The sequence below is a fragment of the Buceros rhinoceros genome, unplaced genomic scaffold (assembly GCF_000710305.1).
Source record: "Buceros rhinoceros silvestris isolate BGI_N320 unplaced genomic scaffold, ASM71030v1 scaffold37425, whole genome shotgun sequence".
In the NCBI taxonomy this organism is placed as follows: Eukaryota; Metazoa; Chordata; class Aves; order Bucerotiformes; family Bucerotidae; genus Buceros; species Buceros rhinoceros.
In genome coordinates, this window is record NW_010411796.1 from 23412 (window position 1) to 36423 (window position 13012).

Below are 13012 nucleotides of genomic sequence, written 5' to 3' on the forward strand. Positions count from 1 at the left end.
AAATATTATCTATACACATTGCTTCTTACTTCTCAGCTGTAATGCTGGAAAAGCTAATTTCTTAGAGAGTGCGTATACAGAGGTGTACGATGTGTACTACCACAGTTCTGTGTGTTTAAAGAAACAAAACCTGTTCCTATGGGAGCATGTCTAAACACGAGTATTGGATTGAACACAACTTTCCTACCATATGCCCTCAGGATGAATACAGCCTTATTTTATGTTGTGATTTCTGGCAAAGTCTAAAGGGTAATTAAGCTGGCTTAATACATTATCTCTTCAGAACCATGTTTGGTTTTTGGTTTTTTTTTTTTTGTGGTGTAATGTAATCATAGATAAAATAATGTAGACAATTTTTTGATTTTTCTTATTCCATTTATAGTCTTAAATACATCAAAACTGCTATTCAACTAGAAGTATATGCATAGAAGCTGAAGCCAGTAATACTGTCTTAAAAGTGTGTGTGTGTGTGTATATATATATATAAAGAATTCACTGAGACAGACGTGGAAAAGGTCAGTTCTAAGGAACTTGCTGCAATCTGTATTCATTAAAGTTCAAGATAAAGGATGCTATTTATTTTTGTTATCTATGTTTCTATCTAAACTTAATAGTTTATCTCACTTGTCTGGTACTCATTGTCTTTCAAACTGTAAGCTCTTTGCAACAGCACCTGTTATTTACCATGTCTGCATAACCTCTGGGTTCCAGATCTTGTCCAGCTTCTGACTGTTAGCATATGTTCCAAACCTTTTTGTACTAACCTTATTATTTAAAGTATAGGTCATCTAGGTTCTTGGAGCAGATACTAAATAAACTCTTATAAGAGCAAATAACTTTGTACGGATCTTCCTTCTAACTCTATCTAGACCTATTTCTCTAACTCAAGATAGATCCAAGGAGTCTCTTTCAGGATGAGATCTCTTGATTTCAAATAACAGTTTCTACTGGAGGAGGCACATTTCTCCAAGGGACTCTGATGCATCTCTGCTATTCTAAGACATAATGAAGCACAGCTCTCAGGTAAAGGACTAAAGTTCTGGCTAAGTGGAAAACAGAAGGATGAAAAAAAAAAAATCACCCAGACTTATGCATTTGCCTCTACTACACATACTGTTGCGACATTGAAGGAGGGAAGAGATATACAGAGCTGGAAGTCACAAAAAGCCAACCACTGTTAAAAATATCTAATTCCCAGAGAGCATTTAATGCCAACAAGTGACAAATGAAACATTATTTCAACACAGTTACTGTTATTTGAAATTCATTTTATTGTGTTTTGTAGGTGAACTTGTTTACACATTCAGGAGTAATGCCACTGAACTTCATCTTGACAGAGCAACAAAATAACTCCAAGACAGGCTAGAGCAATAAATATGAAACCATTCAATCTAAAATGTATAAATATAAAAGTCATTCTGAAAATGTAGGAAAAACAGGAATCCATTTTTCCGTTTTGGCCATTTGTATAGTAACAGTGCTGTCGTCCATCCGTATCACCTCAGATCCAGCACAATTATCTTTATGTCTTTCCCGACCACATGGTTACATGGCTGCAGAAGAAGTCAACCCATTACTCACTGAAATCAGTTTCAGTAGAATAGCATACAAGGGCTATCGTTTCCTTTTGATTTTCTGAGCCTCCTTAATAGTATGCCTGCCTATCCAACTGTGACCGTACCTCTCACTTGCAAACCTGACTGTCACAGGTGTAGACTGCTAAATAAAGCAAGGACTACAACATCCAGTCAGAAATAAATTTCTAAAGAGGATGTTGATTCATGCTCACCCTATGAAACAGATTATAGTTCTGTGCTATCCTTTATGTATCAGAGTGTGATACCTGCAATGAAGAAGAAAGGTGGTGTGTGGGAAGGTGCCTGGGGGACAGCAGCAAGGAAACAGTGAACTCCCTTCTCTTTCTGTAGTGGCTTCAGATGCATCTGACCACGTGATGGATTTTTCTAAAGCTCTTAGGATTAGATTGTGTCTCTACACACAGTCATAACTAACAGCTTGTACTGGGTCTGTGGAGAAGACTTGTTACTAGAAACAACATGCAGATTAGGATTCTTCTAGTCAGATTTCATGAAGCTTCCTGCATTATCATCACCCCTGATATTTTTTTCTCCAGGAAATGAGACTGTGATCTTGTACTTTTTATTGGAAGATTCATGTGTTCTGGGGATAGTGCTTGGAAGGGTATTTGTGTATGATATGATACCAGCGGTGAGCCTATTGATTATAAATGAGCACCAGTGGCCCATAACTTCATTGATGAACTAAATCTGTAAAGGACCACTGAAAAAAGTCCCTCTCGAACAAAAGTGTTAAAATTTTTCAGTCAGACTACCTTCTCATTATCCCTGTAGTGACTGATGAAAGGACAGAACAAAACAAAGAACCCCCATCTCCCCTTCTTTTGAGGAGGAAGACTGACATTCTGAGAGTCCTACAACAAAGTAGTAATTTCCATTGTCTTTCAGCTTTAATTTTCTTCCATTTGGGGCTTAATCTATCTGAGCGGTATTTTTTAGCAGCTGAATGTTCTGTTGGGATGCTACAGTTGGGTAGATGAACTGAATTATTTTTTAAAAACTGAAGAGCTCAGGAATAACTCTCATTTGAAACTGACTTTTGCTGCTTCTGAGAGCAGGTAAAAGCGGTGTCTGATGGTAACTGCCTGTGGTTAGCCACCATTTGAATAGCAGTGTGTAACACTCACCTTGTGGCTGTTATTGACTGCTTCAGTAGACTCCTGATGTCTAATTTGGTCAGTGAAGTATAATGAATTATTAAAGGGGGGAGAAAATGATAAAGAAATCTAATCTAAAGCATGTATAATTTCTGCAGGCAGCAGAACTACGGGTAAGAATTTGAACAGTCAAAACCATGCTGGATTATATACTTACATTAAATAACCTAGGGTCCTTTGTATGTGGATGGAATCCTTTCTTCTTACAAGCAGAAACTTCTAGCATGCCAGCATTAGTAAGTCTGAAGATGCCAGTGCTGGAAAGCAAAAGATGAAACTGCTGTTATATACTGTTCCTGTAATACATGTCCAAGGTTTCACATACAGGTTGCTTAGCTTAACAGAAGAACAACAGAATGGTACTCAGTGACCTTTGAAACACAGGAGCCATGGCTGAGTTGAAGTCTTCTTAAAGGTATTTGAAATCAAGGGAAATTGATTTCTGTAAAGGAAGAGTTGATGAGGGGAAGGGGAGATAAAAAAAAAAATCTCAGTACTGATGTTACTCCCATTAGGCAGGTTACCCTACTAAGGGCTGAGGCCAATTCATACAGGAACAGATACAAACCAGAAACTAAGGTGTTCTGGATTGCATTTCACTCACTGAAATCTAGAGGAGCATCTTAAGAGAACAGCCCATGTAAATGACTATTACAGAGAGAGTACACATCCTCCCAACTCTTTTAGGTAATCAGGTAATACAAAGCACTAGAAAATGCACTGCTGTATGTGTAACACAGAGTAAATAATAATATGTTAGTTAATAAAATGTTAGAAATCCCATCATTCTGTAAAGAACATTAATACCTAATAACTACAGGACAGCACTTGATTAATAAATGTTACAGGTAGGAGTAACAGGTTAGAATTGGTTACATGGGATCAGCATAAACTGTGAAAGAGTCTTGGAAGTCCAGAGACTTGAAAAGATATGCAGAAGTGCTCTGCATTACAAAGCCTAGTGCTTGTGCACTTGCCACTCAATCTGTATTTACAGCTGTGCTACCTAAATGGCCCATACAGGAAGTTCGGTAACCAGAATGGGATTCATAGAAGTCACCTACAGTGACAGAAGGCCAAAAAGAAAGGCTGAAGAAATGCACAGACTAAACAATTGAGTTAGCGCCAAGGACACAAAAGCAGGATTACAAAATTGTTTAGGTTGGAAGGACCATGTCCCTTCAGGTTTTGAGTATCTTTAAGAATGTAGACTTCACACCTTCTCTGGGCAACCTGTTCTATTATAAACCTTTGCATTAATACTTACATAGTTCCAGGTTTTTCCAGATACTTATTGTTTGTATTTTATGAAATACAAAACCAGGACCTTATTATCAAAAAAGCGATCTTTATCCCTCTGCTCCCCAAACTGCAATCTTCATACCATCCTAGAGAGATACATCTAAACCCTCCACTTCCTTCATCAGATAGAATGAAGATAGGTCTGTGGTAGGGCACTGGCAATGAGGTCTCCTGTCATTACTACTCGGTTGAGCAGAGTACAAATATAATTTAAAACTTAGGGCTGGGAAGGAAGGAGGAGAGAGAAGCCAGAGACAATACTGTGTGTAGAAACTGACTGGAATGCAGGTCTAAGCAACTTAAAGACAACAAACTCACAATTCCTGCCCTTCATCTCAATTGACATGTGCTGTTTGAGTTTGATCAAATTTTACAATAAGCAGCAGGGGAAAATATCTGAACATTACTTAGAAAAATCAGAACTCACTCATTATGCTTTGGTGAACAAACAATTGCAATGGCCTCTGGCAACATTAGCTGATAAGAACAATGAGTATGAAGATCAACACTGGATAAGAATGCAGTTTGTGTTGGATGTGTCTACAAAAAGAAAGGGAAAACTCAACATCATGAAATATTTCTTACAAATCAAGGTTGACATACATTTGAGAAGGAACAATAATTTTTAACAAGTGAAAGCATCAGTACTTCCCCAGGTTGGATTCTTAAATTCCTGTTAACCCAGATTCTGCATTGTTATGGTGACTTTTCAGTACGAGGTTTATGGAGGCACATTCACAACCAGATGTACAAGCAATTTTCTGATTATGGGGGGGAAAAGGTGGAATGAAGAAGCACAAGACAAAGGGAAATGACCTGATTGTCCAAAATCTCTAAGAGTGAAATTAATATAAAGATCAAACAACACAATACCCTCCTCCCTGAATTTTGAATACAGTAGAAAAATAAATGGCATTGGAGAGTAATAAAATACCCCTAAATTGACATAACAGAAGTTGCACTGGCAAAAGCAGGCCCAGTGTGTCAACAGGATGCCTCAACTGCATTAAGAAACACCCATTTGTGAAGCATATTAGTACTCATTTCATTAGAATTAAGTGAGCAAATTAATTTGGATTATGACAGTTATTTCTGTAGTTTGATATTTCAGGGTTTTTTTTTTTTCCCACATAGTATGCAGATCCGATATAGAAAAGCCAGAATGAGTCCTACGTACATGGATCCAACCCAAAGTGAGGAGGTCATACTGATCCTGAACACCGAATAATTCTTCCACATTCTCCATGTCGCAGTAGTCTGGTCCTGCAGATTGCTTTGGCACTATTACATGGGTAATAGTAAATTCATTATGTGTCTGTAAAACAAACGTTGCCTTAGAGTGGAAAAAATGAACTAATGAATAATTGCTGAATCTGAAAGCTATCCAGCCTATCAGCTAAAATGAAGCAGTATAGCTCCATTGATTCCAGTGCAGCTATACCGACTTCCTGCACCTGAAAACATGCCTCAGCATTTTATCATGGAAACATATAGGGCAGCATGCGAGACAACACAAGATTGTTGTATTGAAATGTTCTCATAGACCAGCAATAAAATGTTGTCCTTTAAAATAATTAAAAACATGAAAAAAGAGAATACTACAATTATTTTCTGTGAATCTTGGAACATCACTGCCCTTGACATTCTTTCTCTTTATACAATTCAAATATAATTGAACATCATCTTTAAAACTCCTGGTATGCCAGCATCAGCCATGACATCTTGCCCTGTTCTGAAAGGTCAAAGGAAAAATCCAGCCTGAAAATCAGATGTTCTACAGTTTGATAGAGGGATTTTCTTCTTTTTTGTTGAGCCACTATGAATTTGATGACTCCAGTAGATTCTAACAGTCTTTATATTTCATTGTCCTGTAACTAAACCCCACTTACCTTAGATGAATGCTAGAGAAAGTACTTGAAAAAGCCTGTATTTTATAGCTTGTTGAAAAATGTGCTGCATTTTATAAGGACAGCAGTGTACTTAGATCAAATGATTCCCCAATAAGGCAAGCCCACACTGCTGAAGTGACCGCTCAGGTTATAATATGAAGTTATCTACATTAAAGACTAATTGTTTAGATATGCTTTTACTCTGAAATTGGTATGTTACAGGAAAATACTGTACTATCAAATATGTCTTCCCATACAAAAGTGAGGTTAAACTGTACCAGTTTTCCACAGAGAATTCCACATGTCTCTATTCCTCTTACTGTATTTGCCTCTGCTAGCAGCAGAAATTTGTGACAGAGATCCCTGGGCAAAATGACGCCTCTGAGTGCTTCGGCCAATTCAGCTAACACAAAAACAACAACGACAACAAAGAAATGGAGAGAGAGATAAAAAGGCATTTGCAGCTTACACAGTGAAGTTCCCTAAAAGTAGGAAACGTACAGTTACAGGAAATCATTAAAGTGAGAGAATTATACTTACCACATCACAGATTTTTAATGACCATAAATGTACAGCACAAGCATTTAACCCTAAACTGAGGTCAGCACGCCATAAGATATGCTCACTAGCTTGTCCCTGAGGTGACAGTAAGCTGATACCTTCTTCCAGGCCAGGACTTTCCACATTGAACCACAGCAGGTTCTGCTTCTGTAGTCTTAAAGTCCACACCAAAAGTCAGACTTCATCCCACAGGAACACTAAGGCTCGATCTCTAGATCATCTATTGGTACTCAACTAGAAAATGTGAACCTGAGCAACTAATCTCTCTTAAAATGAAGAAACTGTATGGAACTGCTGTGTGGAAATCAACCTGTTCATGCTTATTTTACTACAGACATACCCACAGTGAATAAATGCAGCAATATGTGGACTGCTACAAGTAGCAAAGAGGCAGATAAAATAAAAATGTTAAAAAACAAATCTCCGCACTTACTCTGAACTGCACTTAAAGTAGCCGCTGGCTTTAAGACCCGGTTTACTGGAGGCGAATGTCCAGCACAGCCAGATGTGCCACTCCGCTCATTCTTCTCAAGCAGTGCAGTAGATACGGAACTGTTGTCCGGTACAGAAATACAAGATAGCATACTTCCATCGATCTGTTCAGACATAACCATTCTCTCTTTGATTTTCTGATCTCGAGCTAGTTCTTGCTTCTTCAGTTGATCCTCAAAGAATTGAAACTGTTCTGATTCAAGCTGCTGTTGCCGCATATGTGCAATTCGCTTCTTTTCTGCCTCTATTAGCTTTTGATGCTCTAGTTTCTTCAGAAATTCAGTTTCATATTTGTTCTGAAACATATGCAAAATAGCAACATTCTCAGAACACTAAAAAAGCTATAAAAAATCCTGACATTAAAAATTAAGTCTTTTGGAACCTGTTTGCTGAACTGGCAAATACAACTATATACCCCGAAGTAGTATAATATGGAAGGAAATACACTAAGTAAGGAATTCCTATCTGCATACCTGTGGTGTTTTGTGTTTTTACTTCAGTAGTGATTAGCATTGGCCTCATTTGTCCTTACTAATAAAGACATTAGAAAAAGACTTTTTAGAACAGTAACGGTAAAGAGACTAGACACAAGTGTAAGCCCTTACAATTTCGACGCAATGAGAAATGCACGAGCACATGGGTTTTCTGGGTACATTTCATAATCCATTTTGGTATCTGTATTTGTTGCTTGTTGCTGCTGTTCAGGTTGGTAGACTTTCTCCTGCTACTTTCTTTCCTCAGCTTTTCCTGGATTCTTTAACCTGGCTTTGGTGCATAACCTCTCCAGCCTCAGACACATGCGGTGCCTTCTCCACTCTGGCCTATGCCCCCTTGTCCCAAGCCACCTGCTGCTCCATGAACTGCAATGGAAGCTTCAGGTTTCAACAGCCTTTCCTGCTCCCTGGTAAAGAAAAGCATCAAGCATCTTCATAAGCAAATGAAAAAAGACAGAGCAAAGTAATTTCTTAAATGCCATGAACAAAATGGAGCAGGAAAGAAAGCCTCACACCAACTGGTGACAGGTGTTGGGTTGAGTGGTTTTGGGTTTTTTGTCTTCTGAATTCTCTAGGTCCATTTTCAAGGGAAAGAAAGAAAAGGTGTGTTTTCTCAGACTTCCAAGACAAGTTTTTAAAACTACAAGTCCCGTTTTCACTGACTTCAACACACAAAATGCAAGTATTTACTGTTACACTTAAATGCTCAAAGAGGATCAGGTGAAACTTGAGCACATTCGCAGCCAAGAGACTTCTTCCACACACTCATGAAAGTGTCTGAACAATATCCTATTTATAAATCAAAATCAGAGTGTACCCAAGACTATTCAGATATTCATAGACTGTCATTATATAAATACCACAGCATGTTTATTTCCAAGCACACATTTTCAAATGACCAACTGATTTGATTCCAAGATGTGAAAAGTCATTGTAAGCAGCCTGTGAAACGATTATGTTCTTGTAGGACTGGCATTTTACTGCTTAATTTTTAAGAACATTTAGTACGAATGTTTCTTCTGTCATATAAAGATTTAACAACCTTATAAAACTTACTTTGGTTTGCATGTATTCTTGATATTCTAAGTTGTATTTTTTCAAAAGATCTCTCTTCAATTCATCTGTCCGTGGAAATGCAACCTCCTTCAGTTTCTTTGGGGTGGGGGAGAAAGACAGGTCAGTTTATTTTTCACCTTTTAAAAGAACTACCTGGAAAACAAACTCAGCTGTAATACAGATTTCAAAAAATACAAAATTTGAAAAAATACTGCTCTTCTCCCAGGAAAGAAAGGAAGAAATACAAACTAAATCATCAGTTTATAAAACTTTTATAGTACACTGATTTCAATAAAACCATAGTAATTTATGTCAGTAAATGGTGCGACATGACTACTTACCTCAAGGAAGCAATCTGTTTTCTAGCAATCTGTTTTCTCTGGTTTGTTTAATAGGTGCATGAAGATTTACATTTTTGCAATAGGTGTAATTTATAAAAAAAGCTAAGTCTAACTTTCAAGTAGGATCATCATTTTGCTGGGACCTGCTGGACAGAAAGAGGACTGAATATGCCCATTTCCAGAGAAGGAAAAAAAAACCACTTTATTTGCAATGATAGCTATTCCTGTGACGGCCCCAGCAGACAAAACATTTTTGTTTTGTAAAACAAAAAAAAAAAATGCCCAATGTTTTCTACTGATGCAGAGGCTACTACAAAATAATTTTAAGGCTGTAGACAAGAGAGGGAAAAAGACCACATGCTTAATCCTACTGAGTGCTATGGGAGGGAGAGTATGTTAGACGTCATTTGTCAACAGGGATGTTTTCCTAGATTGTGGGCCACAGACAAAAATCTGGTACGAAGCATTTTGGCTTCGAATATGACATTATTCAGCCTTACCAGCAGAGAAAGCAGGTGAATATGGCAGCATGAAGCAAGAGACCCTTACGCTTATTGTAATAATTCTCATTGGGCAATTCCAGAGGTTTTAAGCTCAGTATAAGGATGTAATTGAGATTTACCTTTCAGAAAAAAGAAAAAAACCCAAACAACAAGCAAAACCATTTTGCATATAAGTGGAGGAAAAACAATCTGTTAAAAACTAAGTAAATACACATTTGGTAATAGAGAAAGCAAAAATTACACTTTTATTATTTAGCAGGATAAGCAAATAATGCACAGACACGAGTAATGCAACACATCTGTCTGTCCTTCTGTTTGCAACAGTCAGTTTGGACCATCAGCTACCCACATAACTGGCACCAGAATCAAACTCTGAACGTTAGTGTATTTTTAATAAGTAAACTTTCGGAAGTAGAGGTACCTGCATTTCCAACAGTCTACCAGCCTACACAGAGACTGTTCTTGTTCATCTTTTAGAATGATAATTTAACTTTCAGTAATGATCAAGTGATTAAATCAAAACATGAGTAACTAGTGCAGAAAGTATCAGAAATTCAATTTGTTGTGGCTGTTGAGAGCTATGTGTGTACTGAGGAAAGAGGAATGCTAGGAAAGAATGGACAGATTCTAGGGGAAATGTTAAAGGACAGGAAACTATAACCCTACCTTAATAATATATTGTTTTTCTGGTACTGCACATTGGTGATAGTCTCGGTGACCGGGCAGTTTTTCTACAAACAACCTAGAAAATTAAACATGCATAAATTTGACTCAGTAGCCAGAGGAATATTCACGGAAGCTTGGAGGCTGGCAGAAAAATCGGTTTTAGCTAACTGTTAAACACTGAATTCCAGATGACTTGGAGCAAGTTTTGACACATTTGTTTGAACACTTAAATTCTTGTATGGACTTGTACGGGACATAGAGGGTAACGACAAGAGACTATTTTCTACGTCTGAATATACTTTGGTTTTCATTAGTAGAGGGTTGGGTTAAAAAAAAGGACTAACTAGCAGCCAGCACCGAAAATGAGCCCTCAAAAGCACCCTCCACCCTAGCCCATGGTAATAAATCCTATTTCTGCTGTCTTTATCTGTCCTTAGCTAAAATGTTGAATCTTAAATGGGAAGTCCTGAATGCACTGACTATCATTAAAGCAGTTATTTTTACCAGACCAGGCTGCACAGCAAACTGCAGTATTATTAACTACCCAGACATCTAAATTATGGCAACACTCTGAAAAGAGTTTGGAGTACACAGCTGCTACCATTCTTTCAGCAATTTGTGCAATGTTCACCTCCACACCCTCTTTTTTATAGATTCATACATTTAAAATTAAGTGGAATAAGGAAGTTTTGGTCTAGTTTTCAGAGTATGAGGAAAAGAATAGGGGAGGAAGGAGGTCTCCTGTTATAAAAAAATAAAAACATGCATTAGAAACCTTTCAGAAGCAAGAAAACAAACCAATCAATCCTGCAGCAAAACTAGCTAGTTAAAAAGATTAAATCTGCCTCTGCTATATTTTTCAGCTGACTATTTTGAGAGCTGTCCAGATTTGGGGGGGGGTTGGTGGGGTTTTTCTTGAGTGGGGAGAAAAATCACGCAATGAACAAATACTGTGGATTTTGTATTTACTCCTGTAAGAAGCAATAAATTGTACTTAATTCCTTTGGGGAAGAAAAGTAAAAAGAGGCCAAAAGGCGTTTTTTCACGTTTTTAAGTGCTGTGCAATACTACCATATTTAAGATCAGCAGAAGGTCATGGGGTATAACTATTAAAAGCTCAGAAATCTTATCTAAATGTTGCTTTTTAAGCCATGCACTGTACTTAACCGACATGGTGATACATGAGAATAATCTGTGAGAAACAGTGCTCATAGTACAGCCTGGTACAGTAAACTTAAACCTCTGTATATTAGATCAGTTCGTGCCTGGCAGTTAATAGATGGATAGAACTACCATACTAACAGTTGAGATGAAATTAGAACAAGGCCTGTGGTTGAAGAGCTCTGGAGGACAAAGCTATTCCATAAGAACACACTAGATATTTTTCTCCTGATCTGAAGGGGTGCCCTGTTTTCACTACAGCTCTTCAGTTTACTCAGAATTATAAACTGTAATGACTACAAATGGTTTCTTACGTTATGAACTTATTATAAAAAACAAAAGCGTTCTCCAGGTTTCCTTCCTCCATATACACTGATGCCATTCGCTCCATCTCTACTCCGGATCTAAAGTAACGACGTGGGGTGATATCTTCATTGATTGTGATATTGCTGCCAAGTTTGCTTAAGGCACGTACTCTCTCTTCTGGGGTCACAGAGATGTCTGTATGGTCAGGAACAGCTATAAGCTTTTTCTGAAAAAGAACAGAGAGGTTAGCAAAGAGAACCAGATATTACACTTCACTTTCAGTAAGTGATCTCATTCAAGAAACTCCCTGGAAATCTTCAGGTTTTTTCTCAAAATGGATGCTGGTTTCCCCACCACTAGCCACAGCTGAAACATTCTCACATGTTTCTCAGTTGTTAATAAATTGTGATTGCCATTACAAATAAAAAGATATCTTATTCCCCTCCTCAAATCTTTAAACTAAAAAAGAAAAAAAAAAATCCCAGAAAAAAATTAAGATAAAATTAAGTAAATCCCTGCAGGAATGATCAAAGGCAACACAAAGTGTGTCCTCTTTAGAATCCACCAAACATGGAACTCTACAGTGTTCTGCCTTAAGCTATTGAACTAATTTGATGGTGAGCCTGAATACTCAGACTCCTACTACATGATGTATAGGGCATCAGTTCTAGGTACAGTTCATCTAACAAAGAGCAATAAGTTCCCCTGGTCAGTCAACAGTTCATGTCAAATATTCATTCCCAGTTTCAAACGCAGCAGTTAAAACCTAAGAAGTCAGAATTAACTCGAAGAAGAGGCATAGCTGCTTATTATAATCATTACCTTCCTGTTAAGCCGCTAAGTAATTGGCTACCGGCAGATGAAAATTTTTACTCTTTCTTTTCAAAATGTTTACTTCAACTTCTTAAAAACCAGATTAGTGAAACAAGCTAAAACACAATAAACAACATAAATAGAAATAAAATAAATTCCAACAAAACCATGGGGCAGAACATGGCAGGAACTGGCAGCAAGCAGGAAGGGACCCTTGTAGCTGACAGCCAACACTGCTAAACAGCTCTCTTGAATGGTTTCCTATTTGAAAGGGAGGGTGCTCAGCTACTAAAGCATTTCTTTGTAAGACATACCAAGGAGCTGACAGTGAACGGTAGTTCCATGTTGATGTCTGTCTGCAAACCAAGCAGATCGCTCTTTTCTTCCAAAGTATCCATCTGACTTAAAGGGCAGTATCAATCCAGTGCTCAATACTTGCAGCCAGCTGTCTCAGGGTTTATTAGCAGAAGGGGAACTTGAACATAGACACGTTGATTGTGGTGATGTGCTGGAAAAAATGATTGTTGAAGAAATGCGTTCAAATGTCATGTAAGTTTGCATGCCTGCACACACTTATTACTTCGGTATTACAGTACTTACACATTTAGTAATAATCTAAAATTTACCAGGCACCTAGAACTTAAAATGGGAATGCATGGGGGCTTACAGGACA

The 13012-nt window shown here is 37.7% G+C and overlaps 1 protein-coding gene across 1 annotated transcript; it reads right to left on the minus strand.

Moving 5' to 3' along the window:
• Nucleotides 1–1256: 1256 nt before the first annotated feature.
• STAMBPL1 (STAM binding protein-like 1) lies at nucleotides 1257–12737 on the minus strand. Its single transcript, XM_010136137.1, has 10 exons — nucleotides 12654–12737; nucleotides 11535–11752; nucleotides 10060–10135; nucleotides 8550–8645; nucleotides 6941–7295; nucleotides 6225–6349; nucleotides 5235–5372; nucleotides 4485–4597; nucleotides 2913–3012; nucleotides 1257–1553 (listed from the first exon to the last, which is right to left on the minus strand). Exons 1-10 carry the CDS (start codon nucleotides 12735–12737, stop codon nucleotides 1497–1499), a joined length of 1362 nt encoding a protein of 453 aa, XP_010134439.1. The 3' UTR covers nucleotides 1257–1496.
• Between the last annotated feature and the right edge of the window lie 275 nt (nucleotides 12738–13012).

Bases quoted from the DNA above. Each gene is read 5' to 3' on its own strand.
- STAMBPL1 (XM_010136137.1), bottom strand. From the start codon at position 12,737: ATGGATACTTTGGAAGAAAAGAGCGATCTGCTTGGTTTGCAGACAGAC. The intron at 5,373-6,224 runs GTACAGTTTAAC...TTTGTTTTACAG, and splicing joins GAATTCTCTGTGGAAAACTG to ACACATAATGAATTTACTAT. The intron at 1,554-2,912 runs GTAAGTATATAA...CTTCTTCTGCAG, and splicing joins AGGACCCTAGGTTATTTAAT to CCATGTAACCATGTGGTCGG.